The following is a 27,377-nucleotide window of genomic DNA, read 5'->3' on the forward strand; positions in this document are numbered from 1 at the left end:
TTTTTTATTCAAATAACAGTCTTAGAAATTCATTTGTATTCATACCCTAATTCCAACATTAATATATGCCTGGATGAACCATCTTCTGTACCACGCTGTATGTGCTTGAATGTAATTTGTCTTTCTACAGAAAATGTCATAAACCATTTTCTTCAGGTCAGAGATGATTTAAGAACACATAAAATCTATGATATTTAGAATTTTGGATTTCAAATTTAACCTCAAATTTTGTAGAATAATTTGTCCTTTCTATAAAGTCTCTGTTCTGATGACAAAATGCTAAGTGCTTCCTTTGGATTTACTGAGTATAGTGAAAAGTTCATGACTCACTGTTCTCCATGTGTATGACATGAATAATATATTAAAACATGAATTCTGGTGAATTTATCATCATCTAATGTATTTATTTTAAACTAAACATAAGTAAATATTCTGCTGGTTTACAGAATGGTATAATTTGTCCTCACCTCAAGTAAAATGGTGATGCAAATATAAGCAATATTATGATGCTTCCAATGTTGATGATACTTCAGCAAATCCTGACCAGGATGAAATCTACATTAAAAATACCATCTCTAGGGCTTCCCTGGTGGCGCAGTGGTTGGGAGTCTGCCTGCCGATGCAGGGGACACAGGTTCGTGCCCAGGTCCAGGAAGATCCCACGTGCTGCGGAGTGGCTGGGCCCGTGAGCCATGGCCGCTGAGCCTGCGTGTCCGGAGCCTGTGCTCCGCAACGGGAGAGGCCACAGCAGTGAGAGGCCCAAGTACCGCAAAAAAAAAAAAAAAAAAAATACCATCTCTATTGATAAACTTCAGGAATCTGAAAGTGTTTAGGCTTCGGCAGTGTTGACTTTGAAGGGAATAATGATAACTAAAACTTTTTACCCCAAAACTTGTTTTACAGGTACGTTGTAAATCCACTGTTTAAGAAGTTATTTGAATTTTAATAATTTCTAGTAAATCTTCCAATTTTCAAAAAGATTTCACTTCTATATATAATAACTGTCTGAATTATATATAAAAGACTACCTCATGTATCAAAAAATGTTTATACAAAAGAGTAATGTCACAATCTTAGTTTCTGTGTTTCAGTGGAGTTTTAAAGTTAGGAAAAGGGAATGAGGTGATTACAGAGTCATAGTGTTGACTTAGGTATGTCATAGTGTACAGACAGGTGCATATCCGAAAGCAAAAGCGATAAAGACATGCTGTTCTAATAAAATACTTTCTATTGATTAGAAGCCTGTGCTTGGTAATGATTTCTCCTAATGTAACTGAAGAGCAAATAATTTCATAATTTCATGCCTTGTGTTGATTGCACACAGTGAAAGAACAAGGCAAACATAATGTTTACGTTTCTTGTTTCTCTCTGCTTCGTCTCTGTGACTTATGAGTCTGGAGGTGGTATAGAATAATGTCCCCAGTTTTCCAAGTCATTGTTTTGATTCCCATTAGGATTTTGTGCCAATCTTTTAATCAGTCATAGCACGGTTATTTTCCCTCTTGTGTCTTTTATGAGGTGATACCTGTTGCCAGACAAGATTTTAAAGTGGTCATTTGGCAGAATTTACAAAATTTAAATGAAGAAGATGTGTTTGGAGCGATCATAGGCTTCTTTTTGAGGGGGAAGCGGCCGGGGGAGAGGGATGAGGGGGTAAGAGAAGGTGATAAACCTTTTCCCACAGCCCACCCAAATATTATCACAATTTAAAATACATTAGTCCGAACTTCTTTCCCTATAGTGAGGATTAACACTACACTTCTTAGTTGTCTTTTGGGGTTACTTTTTTGTAGATTTGACTTATTCGTGAAAAAAGAAAAAAAGAAAAGCCAAAAGGCAGCAAATGTTTCCAGTAAAACCTCGTTTCTCGTCTTGATAGAGACATCAAATTACTATCCATGAGCAGTTTTAATGAACAAGACCGAGTGCTGATTTCCTGGAGGACTTCTAACTACAAAGTGCTTGTGTAGAGATTCCCTGTTGTTTTTATTCCTACTTTGAAGGCCTTTGCCCATTTCTGTGTGAACTGTTCACACAAATAGGCCAAGCAGAAGCAGTTTAATCAAAGTGGAGAAACGGATATTTAGGAGTAGGTAGCGGAAGAGAATAGGTTTTCCCACTTTATTCCAGATCAAAACCGGATGGATGTATCTTGAGTTCTTTCCACACAAGAAAGAGAGGATTGGCTCTCACCACCGAACCTGCTAACTGGGCTCTAAATACTGGTCTTTGCTGGAAAAGTGGTTCTTAGTGCTACTTTCTCTAAAAGTAAGCTGCTCTTATTTTCATGCGCCTCTGGGACGCCTGGTGAATTAGGTGTCTGCTTTCTAATACTATTTCTAGTAGAATTCTAGGGGGGGCCCTTGGGAAGGTTCCAGACATGTGAGTTGTTTGGGGGGCTGTTAAAAACACATTTCACAACCACAGATTAAAACCAGAGAACCCATATGTTGAAGTATAACTGTAGTCTGCATGTAACCAGGGGAATCTTTTTAAGGAATATATTCTTAGTTTATTATAGGAAAACCTTGATGAAACAAAAGTTTATAAAGAACACTGTATGGATTAATACATTGGAAATGAGGGTACAATTTACCAATTTACTGATTCTAATTGATCTGGAAGAGTTGGAATGACCGTGGAGGAAAGGCATGATGCTAATATAAATTTATTTTTTAAATAAATGCACTAAGTATGCTTGTTTTATTTTGTCAACAGCATGAAAGGTGCAGGAGCTGGGCGGAAGCAGTGGAGGGGCCCCCCGACATCCACCTGCCAGCCGTGCTCAGGGGTCTCTACCAGCCCCGTCTGCGGTTCAGATGGACATGCCTACTCTTCTCAGGTAAGACAGTGATCATCATTTATTATAAAACATATACATATTCATATATGCATGTACATAGTCATTAGTAAGTGATTAAAACCGTTAGTTCTCCAGTGTGGTCATCCAAATACTTGAACATTTAAAATAACGTGAATAATATCACTAGTTGAGAATATGATTCAAACATTTATACAGTTGTTTCTCCTACACAGAATTTTTAAAGTTTGAAATATTGACTCTGTGAACACTCTGAACCCTCAGATATTAAAACCAACGTTTCCTTTCTTGCTACTCTGAGAGAAGGCAGAAGCGTTACATGTATATAACAATGTTAATAGTTACAACAGCTGTCCCAGCGAAAATCTGTCAATATCATTACTATTTTATTTCAAAGGTTATTTCCTATATTATCTCATTTAAGCCCCCCCGCCAAATTCCTTACAGCAAAAGAGAAAAACAAGGCTCAGAAGGAAATAGCACACTTCACATATTTAGCTGACACCGAAACCCAGAAGTGATGTCTTCTCTGATTCAGTGTCTCTAGCTGCATCAATCTGCACCTCGTTTGATGTCCCATATCGTTCACATATTTAGGAGGTTTTAAGAACTTTACGTAATAGGACATCGATGAGTTTTCTTTGATTATGTGATAGGAAGGAATATGGCTCATGACCTCTTACCTGAAACTTCAGGGTCAGATGCGTTTATGAATTTAGATTTTTCTAAAATGTATTTTGAGAAGGTAAGATAGCACATTATGTAGTGTCCCCAGTGGGACTTTACCCTGTAATTAAACAGATCAACATTTCTCTTAGAAACTATAGGTATATTCAAGTTAAATACGATCCATGAAGTCTATAATGTAACCTTACCTCAGTTCATATCTAGCTTTGCTTAAAGCAAAGTAAATTCCAGAAGTTTTTGGCTATCAGAACACTGTGTTTGGTGCATACCACCTTATGAACCATACTTTGTCTCAGAAAATATTTCCCTACACCTTGCACCGGCAGTTGACAATTGAGAAGAGGGCTACAGGGACAAGGAAGCTTAATGCAGTCCATAGATACGTGCATAGTACTTACTGGGTGAGGCTACCATGTGCCTGTTTGCTAAAGTTTTCAGGGTGTGTGTGGGGGTGGAGATGTTGCTAGGAGGAAGGAATGTGGCACCCATCCTCTCAACACTACCTCGATCTCAGGGACCCTCTGCTTTGCAAGCTGAAATTCCTGCTGTCAGTGCAAGGGAGAAGGAAACCACCTCATATTCTCACACCCCACAGCTCATGATGTGGAATGCATTGTGCTGATTTATTAACTCACAACAAAGGATGCAGATTCTAGTATTCAGCGTGGTAGCTGGAGTTCCTTGGGAAACAAATTTGACTCCTAAGTTGACCTGATGGACATTGATGATGGAACAGGCTGAGTCAAGAGAGAGACCGAGGTCATTCCCGGCACCCCCCTCGGGGAGCCCTGTGTCTTTCTAAGCCTCAGGAATGTACCTGCTGTGGGCCCTGGTGTGTTAGCACCGGGGAGGGGGTCATCCTCCCTGGAGAGGGCCAGCGTTAGGCCGCCACCTGCCTCTCTAGGACCCTCTTGACATGATCCATTCTCTGCCAGTGTACTGTCACAGGGCACAGAGGTACGATCACAAGAGGTTTCTACCTTTTGAGACCGCGTGGGAGTCTTTGTTTGATGATTTTAGAGAAACACAGTCTCCCACTCAGGACTAAATACTCCTGCCATAAGTAGACTAATGCACGTGGATTCACAATTCCTTGGGGTTTCCCACTGTTGTGAAGCCCCAGCTTACAATCCTACAACCTCATTGATATGGTCAATAAAATTATTCTAAATAATCCATCCTTGAATTATTAATTTAACATTTATTTGGATATGTCTCACTTTCAATGCGTACCTTGTTTGTATAGAAAGACATAAAAAGAACATGGTTCAAATGAATATGAGTTTTTAGTCACCCCAAACTTCAATCCTCATTTCTGTTGATTCTGATTTAAGTTGGTGATTTTTCCACTTTTGATCACCAATTCTAGTCTTAAGTGTCTACACTGACAGCAGGCTGAACTGTATAATATAATGCAAACTAAATAGTGATCTCAGCCCAGGAGGACCCCAGACTAAACTCTTCTTACTAACACTTTTTAGAAATTCATGGGATTTAAATTCAAATTAAGGCCTCAGCCTTTCTTCTGCGAGACAGGCATTGCCCTAGGCTCTTCAGGCATCGAGGGAACAAAGACTGCAGAGGCCAGTGCCTTTTGGAGAAGCTTATCTTGTCATATGAACAAGATAGTAAATAAGGCAGGTGCAGGAGTCACGGGGCGTTTCTTCTGGCTCTTGCCTCACTAAGCTTTGTCAGTAGACCAAGCAAACCCTGACAGGGCAGATTTAAACAGCTTTTGGGGGCTGGTGGGCATTTGCGCTCAGAGTAAAGGTAGAGCTCCGAATCCCAAGCTCCGCGCAATCCGGGAAGCTCCTTGCTTAGAGCTGAGTGGTCCTGATATGATGAAGACTGGCCAGAGCCAGGCCATCTGGTCCAGAGTGAGGGACCCTACATCCGGCTCTGCTTACCATCCCTCCGTATTCTGGATACCCTGCACTGACGTACAGGGTTTTCGGTTCACTTCGGTTTTGTTTTACTAATACAAACAATATTCCTATATGTTCTATTGTAGACCCACAATATTTTCTCATTACTTTCAGCTCAATTTATTGAGATGAAGTTATAAGTTATATTCCACCGTACAACATAATTGGAGGAGGAGAGGTCCTTACATAGCACAGTAGGTCCAGGCGCTGGGGCTGAGGTGAGAAAGACAGTTATCAGAAGGTCTCCAAAGGAAACTTTAGTCAAAGGTCATAAAAAGGATTTAATCTTGGAAAGTGCCCTTCATCACACAAAGGAGCCTATTTTGAATAATTATTTTATTAGCCTTCGAGCTCTGAATGTGTCAGCTTGTGTAGCAGTCCTCAGAGGAGTGTTTTAAAAATGTTTACAGAAAAGACAAAGGCACAGATGAGTAACTGTGGAAACATAGATTTACTTGGAGAAATATTGGGACTCGTGATTTTCATAAAAAGTGTTTTTGTAATGTTATCTAATTTTTTTCATGTTAAGAAAAGCGATGGACTGTTTTAGAAATCTACTTAATCATTCTTTTCAGAACTCATGTTTTCTGAATTCTTCAGAATTCAGCAATAGCGGAAAAATCGAGATATAAGTCTGTTCAAGGCTGTTTGAGAGGTAATCATTCCTGAAATTGACACAAAAGATGAAGATCTCTGTTTCTCCCTTCAGGCAAAGTCTATTTGCATTGTATTGCCCGGCTTCAGTGAAACCAGGAATTGTTCCCCCATGTAGCATCTATGTTAGACTAGGGCATGTTTGTGTCTGACTTGTGTAAATTGTACGCTACATCTGCTGAGCAGAAGTCAGCAAATAATACTGATGTTCTAGAGCTCAGCCGGGTGTCTGTAACATGAACTCCCCAGGCACAGTGTGCTAGGTGGTTTTTGATACTTTTCCCTCATTTTTAGTCATGCAGTGCTTGGGAGCTGAACTATTGCAATAAATAACGGTCAGTATAGGAAACTGCGTGTGTGTGTGTGTGTGTGTGTGTGTGTGTGTGTTGAGGAAAGGCAAGTAAATAGAAAGCTTATCCATCTTATTCTGCAGTTCCCAACACCATCTGCAGAGATGCTACTTAAATTGGTTTGGGACGAGGCCCTGGGAATCTAAATTTTAAAAGCTCCCCAAGTGATTTTTATGTGTAGGCATGATTGAGAACCACTGTTGCATCCCTTCAATCTATTGCCTTTGAATTCTTAGATATAACAGTTGTTGTGCTTGTATTTAATAAAATAGAACAGTAACATTAGCACTGAAGTGGAAGCATTTACTTTTCGCTGTAATTTGAGAAAATTCCATTTTAAGTTTCGACGTTCTCCTATTAGCATTTGGTATTTACGTGTCCTGCCTTCCTTCCCCTGAACACTTTGAGCTAATTTTATTTTGAAAGATTGACAGTCAGAAATAGATGTGCACTGTTTCTCTTTGAACTGCTTTTCCACTTGGCTTGGCTTTTGGCTCCTGGCTTGGGATGCTGTATTTTTGAGGGTTAAGGCTTTAATCTCTCGGTACCCCAGACACCTGTATCTCCTTCCCCAGGACTTTGCTTCGTGGATTATTTTATGCTTCTCCGTAGCCTTAACAAAGACGTAGGCTTGCTTTCCTGGCCTGTTCAAGAGTCTTGAGTTATACATATTGAATGAGTTTAGGACAGTGTTCCCTAGTTTCTACATTGATATATATATATATATATATATATATTTTTTTTTTTTTTCTCTTTTTTTTTGCGGTACACGGGCCTCTCACTGCTGTGGCCTCTCCTGTTGCGGAGCACAGGCTCATGGGCCCAGCCGCTCCACGGCATGTGGGATCTTCCCGGACCGGGGCACAAACCCGTGTCCCCTGCATCGGCAGGCGGACTCTCAACCACTGCGCCACCAGGGAAGCCCGACATTGATATATTGTTTTATTTTTGAAATTATAATCTTACTTTTGTGTAACTGTGTGTTAAAATGGTCTTTCACCAAACTCCATAGATATTATAGAGGTTTTGTAATTTTATTATTTTCTTTAATTATGTTAAATGTAGTTCCTTAGAAAAATGAAAAGTTGGGAAACGTATATGTTGTCACACACTTATCTTTGAAGCAGCGACCATCAGTAAAATCTGAATCTACATTTTGACCCATGGTCTTTACCGCTTGTTTCGCACTCTGCCTTGCCAGTTGCTCCATGACACACTGGGCACTCTTTGCCATGGCTTCACCAAGACTGACAACATTTACCAGCAACTCAGAGAATGCCAAATTCAGTGATTATTCCAAAGCTCTTTCCTTATTAGGTGGAAATGAAGCAGTGGGCAGTGTTATGAGTCCCTTATCATCTTCTGCTTCTTTTTGTTCTCAAATCCCTGATGGTCCTAGACTGTGCAGCGACCACAGCACCTTTGGACAGAGGCTTAGCGAGGACCTAGGTGCCTTGCCCCAGGGCACGGAAGTTCGGCCACGCTGCTGTGACAGCTGGACACTGAGTTCTGAGGGCCTTCCCAGTGCTCGGACCAGTGCCTCCCAGGGCAGATGCCAGGGCTCGGCTATGGGGACCAGCCCTGTGCCTGCCTCTTGTTTGACATCTGCTGTAACCTGTGCGTTGATCTTGCAGTGTGGTGACCCATGACCTTTTCACTACATTGAACTTCATAGTCTCCTATAGATACGTTTGTCTACACTGATCAAGCATTTTTCTTTTTGGGGGCAGATACTGTAAACGCTTTGGGTATATTAACTCATGGTTGTCCCTTTTATAGATGCACTGATGCACAGAAGTGAAGTAATTTGCCCAATGTCTCAGTGAAGTCCAGTGTCCATTGTCTAAATCGAAATCATTTTTGCTTTTGCTTTTTTTTTTTGGCTGTGTTGTGTCTTCGTTGCTGCGCATGGGCTTTCTCTAGTTGCGGCGAGCGGGGACTACTCTTCGTTGTGGTGTGTGGCTTCTCTCATTGTGGAGCACGGGCTCTAGGCGCACAGGCTTCAGTAGTTGTGGTGCGTGGGCTCAGTAGTTGTGGCTCGTGGGCTGTAGAGCGCAGGCTCAGTAGTTGTGGCACATGGGCTTAGTTGCTTGCAGCGTGTGGGATCTTCCCAGACCAGGGCTCGAAGCCATGTCCCCTGCATTGGCAGGTGGATTCTGAACCATTGCATCGCCAGGGAAGTCCCCACTTTTTTTTTTTTAAATAGGAATTTGGAGCAGAAAAACTTTTTAAAAAATTAAGTGCCCTTCATCTTTTTCTAGTTACTACACATAATAAATGTGATGACTTTTTATTTGAATCACTAAGTAAAGATGGCAATATATGCCCTTTAAGTTTATAGTTGCTTGTTTCTCACTGGTTTGAAGCCTGTGGTTTCAGAGCCATTTTTCAGAATTATATTTTTAGAGATTTTTGCATGATATGGAAGCCTAAATCATCAGTTTTCTATGGTTATAACTTCTTGTAGAAGACAATCTTCTGTGTTTTCTTAGGAGACTGAAAGTTTTAACTCTTAGGTTTGTGTGTACGTGGTGATTGGTCTTTGTGTTTGCTAAGAGGCAGGGGGTGAATATCACTTCTTCAGTGTGGCCAGTTGTGGGAACATCCATTTGTTGTTCTTGCCCCATCAGATTGCCTAGGTTTCTTTGTCAAAAATGAAGTGGTCCTGAAAGTGTGAGTCTTTCTGTGTCTGATTTTTTTTTTTTTTTTTTTTTTGCGGTACGCGGGCCTCTCACTGCTGTGGCCTCTCCCATTGCGGAGCACAGGCTCTGGACTCACAGGCCCAGCGGCCATGGCTCACGGGCCCAGCTGCCCCGCGGCATGTGGGATCTTCCCGGACCAGGGCAAGAACCCGCGTCCCCTGCATCGGCAGGTGGACCCTCAACCACTGCACCACCAGGGAAGCCCTCTGTGTCTGTTTTGTCTTGGGGAATTATTCATCTGCCCCTAGGATGTGCCGCACGACCTGTTTGCCTGTATCTTTATGTTAAGTTTTGAATTCAAGTGCTGCAAGTCTGAGTGATTCCACCTTTTCAGTGCTGCTTCAGCACTTGCCCTTTGTATTTCCATATGAATTTTAGCATCGGTCTGTCAATTTCTACAAAAAAACGGCTTTGAATAATCATTAAGATTTTGTCAAATCTGTAGATAAATTTGAGGAGATGGATAACAATCTTCAAATCCACACACTAGGTATATCTCTTCATTTTGTTAGTTAACGTTAATAAAAGTTTTGTAGTTTTTGGTATAGGGACCTGTAACATTTTTTTGTTAAATGTATTGCTAACTTATTTTTATTAATGCTACTGTAAATTTAGTTGTGATGTTTATTTGCTAGTATATTGTCATATAACTAATCTTTCTACACTGACCCTGTTTATTGACACCTTGCTAAATTCACTTATTTCTAGCAGTGTTTTGTTGTGGCTGTCTCAGGATTTTCTACGCATATAATCATCCTCTTTGAATAGACACAGATTTATTTCTTCCTTTCCTTCTTTTTATGCATTTTTTTCTTTTTCTTGCCTTATTGTTCTGGTTAAGCCTTTCAGTATAATATTCAATGTACCTCTTTGCCTTAATCCAAATTTAGGAGAAAGTTTTCAGTATTTTACCATTAAGTATGAAGTTATGTACAGGTTTTGTATATGCTAATCAGGTTCTCTGCAGCCCTCATAGAATAGAACATGCAGGGTCAGTGTCTATATTTTGTGTTATTATCTACTAAAAATGGGAGAACAACACATATGTTCACTGGTGGAATCTCTGTGCTTTCTTAGATAATATAATTTTTGCCTTTTCAATGAAAGGAACTTGTATTTTGTAAATATTCCACAGCGTTTGCATTTCTAAGGAGACAGTTCTCTAAAAATCTTTACCTTTGTAGAGCATGCTTGAATATACATATTCTTTAAGGGAAGTGTAATAACCGTAGTCGTTGGCATGTAGTAGCTGTCGCTGTGAAAGTCATATAGGCAGGAATTCCTAAAATAATTGAGCAATGATGTCAAGTAATGGTCTAAATATTTTGTGTGCTAACCTAACATTTAAAACAACCCTAGAAGACAGATTCTGTAGTGGTCCACAATCGTTAGACAAGGGAAAGGAGACACAGAGCAGCCATGAAGCTGGAAAGTAATGACGCCAGGATCGAGATCAGCTTCAGGCGCACGGTGGCCACTGTGCTGTTCTGGGTGTGGACAGGCCAGCGAGCTCCTGATGGATGCACTTATCAGGCCTGGGTTTTACCCTAGTGATGTCCTTGGTAACCTCAATTATTCGTCACTTTATCAAGAAGCAAGAATCATGATAGGCAATAGGAGAGATTTAGAGAAGCCATGTATCTTCCAGCTCTTTAAAAACTCAGGTTATAGCAAGATAAAGAGGCATCCACGTGTGAAGGTAACTGAGGCATTCTTACCCTGCTGGTAGAAGGCGTTCCCGCTGAGATATACCATGAGTTTCTAGCAAGTTCAGGGCGAGCATGCTGGCAGCACCTTTGGAAAAGCTGTGTTTGCATCTCTTTTGTCTAAATCACAACTCGTGCCAGCAGAGAAAAGGTTCTAAGAAAGCTAATACTTAGTGCCTGCCTAGTGTGTGTTGATCGCTGCTCTGAGTTACTATATTAATGCATTTATTCATTAATGTAATGTGACAATTTACATATGAATTATTCCTCAGACAACAGTAGGAGACACAAAAAACACTCACTAATATTTTAAAGATAAGGAATCTGAAGCACAAAGATATTAAATATATTCATAAGGTCACAGGGCTGGTAAACAGCAAGGCTAATAATGTGGCTACAAATAAAAGTACAAAAGATATGAAATAATAATATGTAATAAATCAGTGTAATGTAGTATGGTATGTATTTATGCATATTAATGATTTATTAATAGCAATGTGGATAACATTATTATAGGAATGTGGTGTTAATACAGTGAGAAATTATTTTTCTCGGCAAAGAAAAGTCAAGTATATCCTGTATAGTATCTACTTATATGTGTGTAGATTTATAATCATGTAAATTATGGAATAAACACAGTAGTGTGTGGCTGTCATACCCTTCCAGTGAACGCATGGGCAAATTATAGGTTTCCTGCCATCTCTCTGTGATCACTGTGTGTTTCAATGTCTGTTATCTCGCTCCACCTCAATGCTCTCCACCAAGGAAATGGGTCCAGTTCTGTGAACAGACAACAGGTTAAGGATGCTATGGCTTCTGAAACAAGCCAATTAAACAAAAGCCAGCTGAAACTAGGAGGTAATTAAACTCTAATATAGAAACTGGGGGGGCAAAAAAGAAATAATACCATTATTGGGTAATAATACCATTATTGCGGTACAATATTTATCCCCTTGAACCTGTTCTCTCACAGACCTGGGGTTTTGGATTTCACCACCTCAGAGCAGAGGTTGGGGAAGCCCCAGGATGATAAATAGAATTTAAGGGATTCTTTGTACTCAGTACACCTGACACTTGAAAATCCTAACGTAAGTTCTCTCTGTAGAAAAGTACCAGGAATCCAGACTCCTAAGGATTCTCCAGATGGTATTCTGCCAACTCTTTGCTCACATACCAATAAATCTTATAAGTAGAAGAAACACACTAATATAAATAAACCAACAAACTAAATGACAAAAGCCAACAGGTAAGGAGGGAACAATGTAAGAACAAAATCAGACAGGTTTCAACACTTAAATATCAAAACTATCAGATAAATAATTAGGTAAAACAGAACATACAACCACTATATGAAACGTTTTTAGTGTGTAAAATGTTTATAGACTTAAAGTGGTATTGAAAGATACAGGAAGACCAACATAATTTCAGAAAATATTAGATTTGAAAAATGACCAAATATGACCTATTCAATTAAAAATATGATTAAAAATTAAACAGATGCATTAGACATTAGATGAAGAGAATTAATGAACTATAATATATGCATATGCATGTGATAATATACATTTAAAAACAGAAAATATATGTAACAAAAATAATAAGTTGTTAAGTAGATAAACATAATGTTTATGTGTATATATTTGTGTATTTATATATTTCAGAAAAATGACTTGATATATTTCAAAAAATATTTCAGAAAAATTATCCAAAAAGGATAATAGGGGATAGAGACTAGAATGAGAAGGAATAAGTGAATTTAATCTGAGATACAGAAAGAGAAGCCAGAAATAATAAGGTGGAGAAATGTTAAAAGAGATATTGAAATTTTTTCCAGAAATGTTGAAAGGCATGAATCTACAAATACAAGAAGTGCAATGTGCCAGGTGAGAAAAGTAAGAAGCAATGATTGATTATCAAAATAAAATCCAGCCAGGTTAAAAAGCCATATTACTTGCCAAAAATATTATACCATTACACAAACAAAGATGATCTCAACAAGATTAATAGAATTCATAAAACAGTGGAAAAGCACACTTACAACATTGAGAGCTAAAGATAATTAAAAGCAGATACTTCAGGAGAAAGTCTCTTCTAGGACTGCTACACAAACATCCTCGTACAGAACAAACTGTCTGTGCCTCTAATGGGAAGACATGCAGAACTATGTGTGACCTCGCAGAACTGCCTCTTATCATATCCACCCTCATTCCCTGTCTTCTTGGCCAGAGACTTCTCGTAAGTACCTCGCTCCATCAACCACGGCATCCATAGGATCAACAGTGCAGGGGCCAATCCAGGTCAGTTTGTCTCAGGCAGCATTTAACGAAGGCTGACACCCAGGGCGATCCAAGCAGAAGGCGAGACCAGCCTGTTTGCTGTGTTGACACCTCCCCTCTCCAGGGCCCCAGGCCCCACCTCCCCACAAATCCCGTAAACCCCCAAGGTCTGCCTTAGAAATCCAAGTGGCTTTTGCCTCAAGTGTCTGTCTTCGTCTCACCACTTGGCCTGAGGATTTAACCCAGGGACAGCAGGATGCATTAGTGACTGCGTAGACCTCACTTGGCCGAGGAGGCTTTTAGGACAATGATGTCATCCAGTGGTCAGTCATGAAGCTGAAGTGAATCCCTTCCAGGAGCAACATGGTGTCACTGATCACCTCACCTAAGATCAGTGACAGTTCTTATATCAGCTTTTCTAATTGGGTCCCTCCTGTTAGGGAGAGAACTTCCTGCAAGATGCTCGTAGGGATGAGTCAGGTGTGTCACCTGGAACTGAATGCCCGAGGGTCCCTTCCCTGTGGAGAGAGCTCCGCAGGTATCTGAAGGCTATACCATCTGCTAGGGGCATTTCCTAAAGCAGGTGATGGTCTCAGACCACCCAGCGGGAGCACATCACCTTTTTTTTTTTTTTTTTGCCGTACGCGGGCCTCTCACTGCTGTGGCCTCTCCCGTTGCGGAGCACAGGCTCAGCGGCCATGGCTCACGGGCCCAGCTGCCCCGCGGCATGTGGGATCCTCCCGGACTGGGGCACGAACCCGTGTCCCCTGCATCGGCAGGCGGACTCCCAGCCACTGCACCACCAGGGAAGCCCCCACATCACCATTTTTTTAAGACAGAGGTGAGTTCATGCCTGGTGTCCATCACCAGTAATGTGCAGGGTGTCCTGGAAAGAAAGTGTTGTTAAAAGTGCCATGACCTGCAGGCAGGACCTTCATTGTTCAGGGAACAGAGGGTGACAGGGCATCCCATGTGCCCTCTGGCCTGGCTGGGAGAGCTCAGGTGTCCCAACTGAGTTGGAGTAATGGACCCTGCTCCTTGTTTTTGGAGTGAAAGCTGGAAAGAAGCCTGTTCCCTGTGTCTATATTTTTCCCAAAGACAATCCTGGTGGCATCCATCCACCTCCGAGGATGGCTAAGAATGGGGTCTGGGAAAGGCATCTGGACATGTTGAGGGTGTTTACACAGGAGTTGCAGGAGCTGGTCCGTGCCTTCCTGTTCCTGGAGGCTGCGTGGTAAGTTAGGAAGGATGGAGAAGTGGGTCCAGGGAGGGCAACTCCAGTAGTCAGGTATCTTAAATAAGGCATCTGCAGCACTGGGGGGGCACACAGGGCACCTGCCTTGAGGGGGAGAGACAGGCATTGTTCTGGAAGATGGAGCATCTGTGACGCCTCTCCCTCCACCACTTCCCAGGGCCTGAGGTGTCCCCTCCCCAGGCATTGGGGTTGTGGCTCTCCCTGCGTTACCGTAAAATTACCCTGCAATGACCGCAACTCAGAGGTCCCATTTCTTCCTGTCAGCCTCTCAACCTCACCCATAAACATTTCATCCATAAGCGTCCAGCCCAGGAGGGAAGAGGGCACTTTTGTGAAAGTTAGAGAGACCCATTACATCCCTGCCTGTGACCTGCATGGACAAATGTCTGGGACCACCTCCATCCAACGAGGGAATCCAGCGGCTGGAACCAGAATTGAGTTTAATGCCCAAGGTCCCCTGTGGACAGGCCGTCACGCAGAGGTCCAGCGTCGGACCAGCCTGCAACATCAATTAGGAAAGAAAGTAAAGATCCTGAAGGTTTAAATAAGTCCATATAGTCTCTCTCGTGCTTCCGTTACCCAGGAGCCAGCTGAGCGGTTATGTTCCCTTTCTGGAAGCAGTGGAATTGTGACCACACTGCCTTAGTCAGTGAGACAGGTCCAGTCAGAAACCCTTTTGAGCAGGATTTTGAAGAGACCAGCCATTGCCTACCAAGATCAGTTGCTTGTGGACAGTGAGGGGCAAGGACTGTCCATTCAACAGCCAGCTGTGCCTGTCAGCCTGTGAATGAGTAGATTTTGTGATAAAAGTTGCCCTAAGGTCAAACGACAAATAGTCCAGTACGTCGAACTCATAACGCAGATATGTCTCAGCCCTGCGTCCACAGTCAGCAGATGCACCTGCAGTTGCAACAGTGTCAGCTGAAAGCGGGTCGGGAGAGACTAGGCCCCAGCAGGGTTCATCGGGGATGCAGTGGGGCTGGACACAGCCTGCTGGACGGCTTCCGGTCAGCCTGTCGGCTGAGCTGAGGAAAGGACCACGTGGAGCACCGTCCTTCTCCCCCCAGGGCCCTAAGGGAACAGTCCGGGGCCGGGGCTCCTTTGGGGGTGGCGACCTAAGGGGTAACAGCGTTCCTTCCGCGTGCGAGACGCTGACCCTGCGAACCCACCCACGTAGTTTAAGGAGCCGCAGTGAACGGGCCCCTGAAATTTGTCCGGAGTGGATCGGCCATCCCCGCCGTGCACAGCGAGGCCTGACTCTCCTTCGCACAGGGCCCTTGGGGACGGCCAAGATGCCGGGCCGTGCAGGCGTCCGGCGGCTCTGGAGGCAGCCGGCGAGGAAGGGGCCAGCACGGGAGCCCCCCCACGAGGGCCCACCGCTCCGGCTCAGGCAGCGTGGGGCGCCGGCCTCTCCAGAAGGGGCCCCCGAAAGGGCAGCGGGCTTGCCTGCCCTGCCCGGGCCCTCGGCTCCATCCAGCACCCCTCCCCAGCAGGCCCGGCACGTCCGTCGCGGCCACACTTGCACGGCCCCTCCGGGCCGCAGCTCTCGGCCTTCCGCCTCGTTCGGGACCTGGAAAGCTGGTCTCGTGCTCAGCGGAGCGGCCTTCCGTGGCCCGCCCGGCGCTCGGGAGCCGTGAGCAGAGCCCGTGTGGCCGGCTTCGCTCGGTGCCGTGCCTTGCGCCCAGGCCCAGGGGTTCGGGAACCGGGGGACAGTGGGTGAGCCTGTCGCCGGCTTTGGCTTGGGACTGGCCTGGGGGCGTTTGCCCCGGGTATCTCCTCCTCTTCTTTTTTTTTTTTTTCGGCACACGGGCCTCTCACTGCTGCGGCCTCTCCCGTTGCGGAGCACAGGCTCCGGACGTGCAGGCTCAGCGGCCATGGCTCACGGGCCCAGCCGCTCCGCTGCACGTGGGATCTTCCCGGACCGGGGCACGAACCCGTGTCCCCTGCATTGGCAGGCAGACTCTCAACCACTGCGCCACCAGGGAAGAAGCCCTCTCCTCCTCTTCTGACCTGGGCTCGGGGCCCGGCGTCCTCTCTCCTCCAGAAAGGGTCTGCACTGCCGCGAAAACTGGAGAGCTGGGAGGGTCTGGGATTTTTACCCCGTTTCACGCGTGCTGCAGAAGACACGGGCCTCCTGGCTCACGTGTCACTCACGACACCAGCAGCTCGGTCTTCGTGCTGGCGTCCATTCTCCTTTCCCCACAAGTCCCAAGGGCCGTGCGGAGTGACCCGGCTGGATGCTCCACACACACGGGGTTTGGGTCACAGCAGAGGAAACCCCATGTGTGACCACGGGCTGCAGACAGGGCTGCCCACCCTCTGCCCCCTGGGGGGAGTTCCCTCTGTTTTACTGAGAAGCCAACAAATCTGCCTTCTCTGCAGAGGACGCGTCATCTCTCTCCGGCAAGGACACTCGATGTTCAGACAAAATTAAGAGACTGCACAAAGCAGAAGGCACTCAGTGCCCCCGCTCCAAGGTGGGTAGAAACATAGGAGACCCCCGGGGACTCGACTTCCAATACTGCAGAATAGTCGGACAAACTAGATCTTCAGATAAAAGCCGTAAAAGATGAAAAGGATTACTGCATAATGATGAATATGTTAATTCACCTGGAAAATCGAAGAATTCCAGTCTTATGTGTGTACAGTTAGGCGCCAGATCCATAAAGCAGTTTCTACAGGGAGAAACTGTCGCATCTCTCTAACACCTCCTGAGATCTCAGCACTCCTCTCTTAGAAACGGATGGAGCTACAGGAAAAAAAGTTAGGTCCCTCCTTGGGCCTTGCGCTCCGTGGGACCCACTGCACGAGGTGGGTTGAAACAGTACCTCGGTCCCGGAGGGGTGCCTGCCTGTGCCTGAGAGCTTGGGCGTCCAGTGCGGCTGCTCCGGGACCTTGCATGCTGAGGAGAGGACCGTGAGCGGTGCTGTGGAATAATTATGGAAGTAGGTCGAGCATGTGACTGGATCCACATTTCTCCTTGTTGAACAAAGTGCTGACAAGCGCGGAAAATAGGCCTGAAGGGATCCTGGGCGTTGGATCGGAATCAGAGGGCTGAGTGTGAACTCATTTGAGTAGTTTTGTACACAAGGATGCCTGTGAATTGGTCACAGATGTATGTCTGTGTGAGTGTGTGTTCCAGCAGGATGGTAGTTTATTCTTTTTTTTTTTTCTCATCTTTTTAAAAATTTTTTATTAGTTTCTGCTTTATAACAAAGTGAATCAGTCATACATATACATCTGTTCCCACATCCCTTCCCTCATGCATCTCCCTCCCTCCCACCCTCCCCATCCCACCCCTCCAGGCGGTCACAAAGCACCGAGCTGATCTCCCTGTGCTCTGCGGCTGCTTCCCACTATCTATCTACCTTACGTTTGGTAGTGTATATATGTCCATGCCGCTCTTTCGCTTTGCCACAGCTTACCCTTCCCCCTCCCCATATCCTCAAGTCCATCCTCTAGTAGGTCTGTGTCTTTATTCCCATTTTACCCCTAGGTTCTTCATGACATTTTTTCTTAAATTCCATATATATGTGTCAGCATACAGTATTTGTCTTTCTCTTTCTGACTTACTTCACTCTGTATGACAGACTCTAGGTCCATCCACCTCATTACAAATAGCTCAATTTCATTCTTAATATTGGATGCACTGTCCGCCTCAGAAAGGCCGTCTAGTTTGCTGTCACTCTGCTTCACCTGACTCTGGCGTTTGTCCTTTTGACATTCACCTTCCCTGTAGTAACTCGTCCTTCATCCGTCCTTCCTGGGAAGCGGAGGACCTTCTCTCCCATCCCGGTCTCGGTTGCAGGTGCCCTCTTGAGGTCAGTGGACAGAGGGCACCCTTGCTCTGGAGGCGCTAGCTCCTCAGGTACCCCCTCCCCTTTACTCAAGGGGACACTTGACACAGCGGGAAAACCAAGTCTTGTGTCCCGGTATCTTTGTGTCAAAGCCGATGGCACCCCTCTTCCCCTCTTTCTCTTTCCGTTCATCCCAAAGGGCATCTTTGCTACCAGTGCATCAAACTGTACAGGGCAGCTGACCTTTTGGTGCATGTCTTAGCTTTAAGAGTAGTACATACTTTTTAACAGGCGCTTGGTATTTCGTAAGCATGATAAACAAGGCATTTCCTCATGCTTTCTATTTATTAGACAACAGTTAAAATGAAAAGTTCAGTATATAAGCCCCACAGACATTAAAACGTGTGCACAAACTATCACACGTCCGTGTGTCCATGTTTGTATTAGCGTTGGTGTCTTCTGCTGCTTTGAGGTCTTCCGAGGCTTTTCTCTTGTTACCTAAATGTAACCTTCTATCCTGATGCTTTCATCTCCTTGCATGTTTTTTAAAGTACACCTCTTGTTTCCTACTCCCATTCTTTTTTTAAACATTCACTGTCATTTATATCTGTAAAGATAATGTCTCCTCAAATGTCATCCTCATTTTTAGGAGTGCTTGGTGTCACGACGTTCTGTATTCATCCATTTCTTAAGTATTTTTAACCACTCCTGCACCTCTGGAAAATTCTGAGTTGTTATCTAACAAAGTTCATGTTATATATATGAAGGTAAATAAAGGAAATACAAATCAATAGTCATTTAAAATAATTGTATTAATTTCATGTACGTATTGTATCAGTCATCAAACAGTATGTTTTTTATAGGTCTTATTTTAATTGAAACTATTACTGATACTTGAAAGAAGCTTTGATCTGGAGTAATTTAAGTAAGAATTTTGGTTTAATGATAAAATTCAATGAAACATGTAAGCATGAAATGATGGTAAAATAAACATACTATCCCTTTGACCCTTAAAATCTTTTAAATTTATTACCAGATTTTGAAGTCTAGAATAACTGTTTACAACAATGGCCTAACAAAGAGGAAAATCCATACATGAGCTCTGCCTTATGCACAGAAATCACGGACTAGGAGACCCTGACTAGATGGTCCTGCAGCTCCACTAAATGATTCAATGTATGAAAAGCGGGTTTTCTTTATGCAAACACTAGCAGCCTTGCCTGAGGTGAGGGACATTACGCATCCTGACATTGTAGGGTTACTCTGGATTAAATTGAGTTGAAGGCAGAATGCAGTGTAGAAACCCCAGGGACACCTGGGAACAAAGACTCAGCAAAGGAAAACCAGCCCCAAACCAGTTCTGAGTCCGCCCTCCACGCCCACCGTTTTCTCTTTGGCGTGTTCTGAGCTGCTCTGCGGGATGCTGTAAGCTCTGTGTGCCAAACAAGGCAGGTTTCTGCGGTGAGGTGTTTAATTTTGGAAGGAAGAACATCTGTAATACTCATTCCTGTTTGCAGAATTGGAGACATACTGGTCCAGAGACTACACTAGAGGTAAGAGAATGTGTGTGGTGAGGTGAGGGTTAAGGATGCTCTTCCTGCCTCAGTCTCTCCGGCAGTTCTCCTTGTCCGGTGATTGAGTCGTCAGCCGGGGCAGCAGTATTCTCCTGTTCATGTCGACAGGACAGGATAAGGCTTGTAAATGTATGAACTCGGGTTAAAGCATCCTTCCTGCCCTCCTGTGACCTCACCTCGGTCGGCCCACATTCCGCTGGTCCTTTCCGAAGCCCGGTCTCAAGATGCTGACTGGAGGCCTGGTGGAGGGCAAGCCAAGTGTCTGGAAGGAGGGGACCGCCATGGCTGTCGGGGAGCCCCGGAGACTGCTCGGGTGCAGGACCCTCATGTCTGTGCCCACACCTGCCGTGAGCCCCCAGGGGACCTGCCCGCCCCTCAGGTCCAGTTACGAATGTGGGAGGGTGACAGGTCACCTGAGTCCCCATGTGAGGGTGTGTGATGGAACATTCTGTAGTGGAAAGAGAAGTAAGGTGCCCGAATCATCAGGGTGTTGCTCCTTAACAAAATGTAGGGTGTTCCAAAAAGAGACATGAGGGTGTGCGTGCAGATGGTAAATCCCAGCTGAGGGAAGGGGTCGGGGTTTTACCCCCTCCTAGGCTGCCTTGGGCTGGGCTGGGCCACACAGAGCAGGGACCAGGAAACCCAGGTGGAGGCTGTGCTCCGCAAGGGGGCGCCATGCTGAGGTGAGGAAAGCCGCCTGTGAAAGCGCAGGGCGTGTCTGAGATACTGGGCCTCTAAGGTATTAAAGAGGGATGATGTGGTGTGTTAGCCAGTCCAGCCCAGGTAAAAGGGAGGCTAAAAAGTGATGCATAGCGTCCTGTGTTCCTTAGTTTATTTTCACTTGAAGAAATGTGTTTATCACTACAATACCAAATAGAACATTGTTGCTGTTTTACCTACTGCTAAATACATTCTTGTTCTACATTAGAAACACTGCAAAAGAATGCTTGAATCTCACTTGAGCCGTGTATTGATATTTCTGATCAGATGGAGAAGCTAAGTTTGACTTGTCAAATTTATTTTTAAAAGTATGCCTGTCTTACTCAATGATCAAAACAGTAATGCATCCAATCCCAGAGCTTCACACTCAGGGATGCCTCATGAATGTTGCTGTTGATAAACTGTATGTTGTTGTCTTAGCTACTTTGTATTTTCTGGGTTTTCTGGGAAATTAAAGTACTTGTAGGGCTTCGCTGATGGCGCAGTGGTTAAGAATCCACCTGCCAACGCAGGGGACACAGGTTCAAGCTCTGGTCTCAGAAGATCCCACATGCTGCAGAGCAGCTAAGTCCATGCACCACAACTACTGATCCTGTGCTCTAGAGCCCGCGTGCCACAACTACTGAGCCCGCGTGCCGCAACTACTGAAGCCCACGCACCGCAACTACTGAAGCCCACACATCTAGAGCCCGTGCTCTGCAACAAGAGAAGCCACCGCAATGAGAAGCCTGTACACCACAACAAAGAGTAGTCCTTGCTCGCCACAACTAGAGAAAAGCCCGTGCACAGCAACAAAGACCCAACACAGCCGAACGTAAATAAATAAAATAAATAAATTTACTAAAAAAAAATTTAAAAAATAAAGTACTTGTAGCTGGTAGTTTGTTTATACCATTGTTTTTATTTTGTATGTGTTACTTTAGTGAATGCTCAAGAAAAAACACCCTAAGGAAGTGTGGATGAGGCCTTGAGAGTTTAGTTAATCCATCTGATGTCTTTTGGGAGACCAGCACCGCTAACAGGGCTCCTCAGCTTCGGCTCTACTGACATGCAAGGCCGGGTAGCACTTTAATCTGGAGGGGCTGACCAGTGTGCTGCGAGGTGTTCACTAGCACTTCTGGCCTCTAGCTAGTAATGCAGCAGTATCCCCCCAGCTCCCCGCCCCATGGTCACAACCAAAACTGTCCCCAGATGTCCCCAGGGAACAGAGTCAGCCCCTGGCCAAGAACCTCTGGTCTAAGCCATGTCCCTGACCATGGGGGTTACATCATCTTGCAAACCTCACCAGTGGCCAATCCCAGGGTCTCCTGGCCAGAGTCCTTTTCTGCGGGTGGAAAGATCACATCTTCTTCTTTGATCCTGTTTTTACACAAATAACTTATTTTCCCTGACAGTTGTCAGTTTTGACATTAGAAAAACCATCCTGCAGGCTGAGTGCTCAGGATCACTGGTGACTCAAGTGTTCTCGAGACGAAAGGTCTTAGGTAATCAGGAATGCGTTAATCATGGCTTTCTCTACAGTATTTGCATTTTGGGGTAATTACAGACTAATGAGCCTGGCTTTTCTGTGATATTTTAGTTCACTTGTACTGTTATAAATATTTCAGCTTTGTGATAATTAAGTAAATTGAATATTATTAATTAGAAATGCAATCTGGGTGTAGCTAAAAATATTTTTAAATAGTACTTTTAATATCTTTATATTCCTTGAATAAAATTCTTCATGAAGTTTTTTTTCAAAATCAATTCATAAGTTAAAAAAATAAATGGTTTTCTGATGACAGGAAGCTAGATTCATGTAACTACACACATAGGGTGTATTTGCTAGACGTCTGATTCTGCTGCTCTTTACAGACCTGCATACAGAAGAGAAGTGTTTCATAGAATCATTCTGAAACAAATTGTTTCATTTACGAAGTAATTCTTTATAAAGAATTCTTTACAAAGCTACAACTTCATCATATCATGCAAGTTTTAAAGATAGCTGTGAAATTTTTAAATTGTAACATATCCAAGAAAATTAGCTGAGAGGTCAGACTTTTTTGATGAAAATTAATTCAACTTTTTATAAAGATTGTGCTATTTTTGTTGTTTATTCTGGTATCTTTCAGACATTCATTTTTTATTTAAAAAATCACTGCTAAAATAAACTACATTTAAAATGTAAATGAGTGTGGCGTAACATCTTTGAAAGGACCTAACATTTTCAAATTTCAAAACTCCACACTAGCTGTAATTAATATTGACTTTTGGCTTTGTCTCTTCATACGCCACTTACAATCGCTCTTGAACTTTTCTTAAATCGGGTCATTATCTTATGACCAATCCAGGTTTCTGAAATATTAAATTAAAAGTAGTTACAGTAAAGAATATTAAATTTGAAGTCTCAAGGTTTCATATAAATTGTTTTTTATTAAAACACTCAATCTCTTTATTTATTTCTACATTTGATTACTATTGGGCATTTTAAATTACATTTAAAATTCATTGCGATTTTATATGACAAGGTCATTTTTCTTGGATTCTTGAAAGATTGAATAATGAAAAATAATGATACCTTTGAAAGAGTTTATTCCTCCAAAAAGGCCCACTAAGCCACTACAAATATATTCCAAGTGTAATAATTTTTTATCTTTTGTAACAGGCCTAGTTAAGAATTTTGCCTGTCCATTAGAGAGTTATTTGGCAAGGAAAAAAACGTTACATATATGTGAATAATCTGATTAGTCATTGGGTATATTCCATGCTTCCTGATACCAGCTGAAGCTGAATTAAATTAGTCACTGGTACATTTGTCGGTTGGAGCCAGAAAGTCTGCCCTATTTAATTTTAAAATCATTTGCACTGAGTAAATTATGGACACAGCCAGGAAAGAAATCACATTACTTCAGAATTAGCAAGATCTATATTTTTTAGAGGCGGAAGATAATTATTGTCTCTTAAATGTTGCAGTAGGTTTGCAGCTTTCTAAATCATGTCAAATATACAGTTATAAAATATTATCTTAAGGATTATTTAAATTACTCAGGCTTAAATTCTATAAAGAGCAATGTTTACAAAGAAAATTAAAGCAAAAGTAAACTAAAAAACAATGTCCTAATGTGCCATAACAATGTCGATCGTTTGCCTTTAATTTCATTCAGCTTTTATTCACATTTGCTGAGAGCCTGATTCGTGGTAACTACTACCATTTGATTCTTAAAATTCTGTGGATTAGATTTTTTACTGAAGTGTAGTTGATTTACAATGTTGTGTTAGTTTCAGGTGTACAGCCAAGTGTATCAGTTATACATATGTGTATTCTTTTTCAGATTCTGTTCCCACATAGGTTATTATACAATATTGAGTAGAGTTCCTGTGCTGTACAGTAGGTCCTTGTGGATTATCTATTTTATATAAACTAGTGTGTATATGTCAGTCCCAAACTCCTAATTTATCCCTCCCCTGCCTTTCCCCTTTGATAACCACAAGTTTGTTTTTTAAGTCTGTGGCTCTATTTCTGTTTTGTAAATAAGTTCATTTGTATCACTCTTTTAGATTCCACTAGATTAGATATTACCTTCCCCATTATTCATATGAGGACTGGAGGCTGAGAACGTTTCAGAAGCTGGCCCAGACACCGCACTGGGAATGGCATCACAGGATGTGGATTCGGGTGTAACACGCTCTGCTGTGTCCCATTCACCTCTCTGTCTATAGCGGGTGTCATAGAACTGCAGGTGCCCTGTTGTCATGTTCTTGACTTCCGGTTGATATAACTAAATGTACTTGAATTACTATTTTTTCTCTCTTTATACAGTGCAAACTACAATACCAGGCCTGCATCTTAGGAAAACAGATCTCAGTCAAGTGTGAAGGGCATTGCCCGTGTCCTTCAGATACGACCACGGGCTCAAGCAGGAGTAAGAAGAGAGGTAGGTGATGAAAATTTATTTATATTTTTACATTTGTTTCCTCTATTGAAATATCTTGCAGTGAATGTTAAGTCACTGAATACTCAATTAAATTTACTTCTCTACATATACTGAACTTTTATCATTATACTGTAAGTGAATTTGTTTTTTTCCTTTAGTCTCAATTATTATAGTAAGTAATGTCTTTCTGTAGATTTCTGTTATTTCAATAGTAACAGCTGGATGCTTATTTCTACGTATAAGAAAACTACAGTGATGCCTCCTGTGAATTATTCTGCCTAAAATGTGTGTTTTACATCTTTTTTCATTTGGAGCCAACAACTGATCAGTAGTAACATAGTAAGTGATAAATTAGTTTGGTCAAAATGAAACTGGTAAATCAATTAATACTAACCTTTTTAAATAAAGGTGTCTACCCCATGTAGAGCGTGTGTATGTGTATGTACGTGTGTGCCTGTGTGTATATAAAATTTCCTGCTTAAGAATTTTATAAGTTAAACTTTCTTTCAATTAGAGTTCTTAAATCTTTATTTTTATTGGTTTGATGTGTAATAAAGTAATGAAGTACATTTAACCCGACACAGGTTACAGCATATAAATTGACTTTTATAGGTTATATATTGTGGTTTACATGGCATTTTTATATTTGAGATATTGTTTATGCCTTTCAAAAAAATCTCCATGGCTGCTGGTTTCAGTTTTTCACAGCCATAGATGAAGGAGGAAATGCTGGGGCCAGGTGTTTCTTTGAGACAAAGACTGTTTCATAAGCATCATCATCAACATTTATCATATTTTTATAGCCATCTGAATCTTGTAATTTAACAACTACCATCGTGGGTCCTTAATGAAGAGAATTTGTTTTTGCCTTTTTTCTGACAAATGTGAATAATGGATATGCATAGGAAAACAACTTAGTGGATGTGAAGTGGATTTAGTATAAGCCGTTATTGTCTTAAACATTCTATACCTGATATTCCATGTTACAGTCCCATGATCAATATTTTATTAGAGTTAAATCTTTTGAAGTTCAGTCATGCCATTTATATTGGTCTTTACTTGTTAAGTAACATTTAAGATAATAATTTTAATTTTTGTGTGTGTGTTTTGCTCCTTTAGCATCTTTTTTTTTTTTAAACATGTTTATTGGAGTATAACTGCTTTACAATGTTGTGTTAGTTTCTGCTTTGGAACAAAGTGAATCAGCTATACGTATACATATATCCCCATATCCCCTCCCTCTTGCATCTCCCTCCCACCCTCCCTATCCCACCCCTCTAGGTGGTCACAAAGCACCGAGCTCATCTCCCTGTCCTATGCGGGTGCTTCCCACTAGCTGTCTATTTTACAGTTGGTAGTGTATATATGTCCATGCCACTCTCTCACTTCATCCCAGTTTACCCTTCCCCCTCCCTGTGTCCTCAAGTCCATTCTCTAGTAGGTCTGCATCTTTATTCCTGTCCTGCCCCTAGGTTCTTCAGAACCTTTTTTTTTTTTTTTTAGATTCCATATATATGTGTTAGCATACGGTATTTGTTTTTCTCATTCTGACTTACTTCACTCTTATGACCTACTATGTCCATCCACCTTTCTACAAATAACTCAATTCCGTTTCTTTTTATGGCTGAGGAAAATTCCATTGTATATATGTGCCACATCTTCTTTATCCATTCATCTGTCGATGGACACTTAGATTGCCTCCATGTCCTGGCTATTGTAAATAGTGCTGCAGTGAGCATTGCGGTACATGACTCTTTTTGAATTATGGTTTTCTCAGATATATGTACAGTAGTGGGATCACTGGGTGGTATGGTAGTTCTATTTTCAGTGTTCTAAGGAACCTCCATACTGTTCTCCATAGTGGCTGTACCAATTCACATTTCCACCAACAGTACAAGAGGGTCCCCTTTTCTCCACACCCTCTCCAGCATTTATTGTTTGTAGATTTTTTGATGATGGCCATTCTGACAGGTGTGAGGTGATCCCTCATTGTAGTTTTGATTTGCATTTGTCTAATGATTAGTGATGTTGAGCATCCTTTCATGTGTTTGTTGGCAATGTGTATATCTTCTTTGGAGAAATGTCTATTTAGGGCTTCTGCCCATTTTTGGATTGGGTTGTTTGTTTCTTTGATACTGAGCTGTATGAGTTGCTTGTATGTTTTGGAGATTAATCCTTTGTCAGTTGCTTCATTTGCAAATATTTTCTCCCATTCTGAGGGTTGTCTTTTCGTCTTGTTTATGGTTTCCTTTGCTGTGCAAAAGCTTTGAAGTTTCATTAGGTCCCATTTGTTTATTTTTGTTTTTATTTCCATTTCTCTAGGAGGTGGGTCAAAAAGGATCTTGCTGTGATTTATGTCATACAGTGTTCTGCCTATGTTTTCCTCTAAGAGTTTTATAGTGTCTCTCCTTACATTTAGGTCTTTAATCCATTTTGACTTTATTTTTGTGTATCGTGTTAACAAATGTTCTAATTTCATTGTTTTTACATGTAGCTGTCCAGTTTTCCTAGCACCACTTATTGAAGAGGCTGTCTTTTCTCCATTGTATATGCTTGCATCTTTTATCAAACATAAGGTGACCATATGTGCATGGGTTTATCTCTGGGGTTTTTTTGTTTTTGTTTTTGTGGTACGCGGGCCTCTCACTGTTGTGGCCTCTCCCCTTGCGGAGCACAGGCTCCAGACGCGCAGGCTCAGCGGCCATGGCTCACAGGCCCAGCTGCTCCGCGGCATGTGGGATCTTCCTGGACCGGGGCACAAACCCGTGTCCCCTGCATTGGCAGGCAGACTCTCAACCACTGCGCCACCAGGGAAGCCCAAAGGGATGGTTTTAAATGTGCAGATGTTGTGACTCTTTTTTTGTGTGTGTGTGTTGCTCTTGAAATTGATCTCTTATCGATTTCAAATTCTACACAAATATTTTATTTTCTACATAAAGTTATTGTGGGATTTATTTCTATCTTCCCTATAAATTCTAGTTAGAAATTTTGTATTT

The 27,377-nt window shown here is 42.5% G+C and overlaps 1 protein-coding gene across 3 annotated transcripts in view; it reads left to right on the top strand.

Annotated features, from left to right (window-relative positions):
- Positions 1-27,377, top strand: part of SPOCK3 (SPARC (osteonectin), cwcv and kazal like domains proteoglycan 3) — a gene marked incomplete at both ends in the record, with an annotated part of 359,585 nt that overhangs the window by 228,833 nt on the left and 103,375 nt on the right. For 2 of the 3 annotated variants that reach the window (XM_079706799.1, XM_079706800.1), the window contains 2 exons: positions 2,719-2,842; positions 24,267-24,381. In XM_079706799.1, the coding sequence (XP_079562925.1) occupies positions 2,719-2,842; positions 24,267-24,381 (239 nt within the window). The remainder of the gene's footprint in view (positions 1-2,718; positions 2,843-24,266; positions 24,382-27,377) is intronic. The other variant, XM_079706801.1, reaches the window with a different exon arrangement.

This window comes from Hyperoodon ampullatus (genome assembly GCF_949752795.1).
Source record: "Hyperoodon ampullatus genome assembly, chromosome: 6".
NCBI classification, from domain to species: domain Eukaryota; kingdom Metazoa; phylum Chordata; class Mammalia; order Artiodactyla; family Ziphiidae; genus Hyperoodon; species Hyperoodon ampullatus.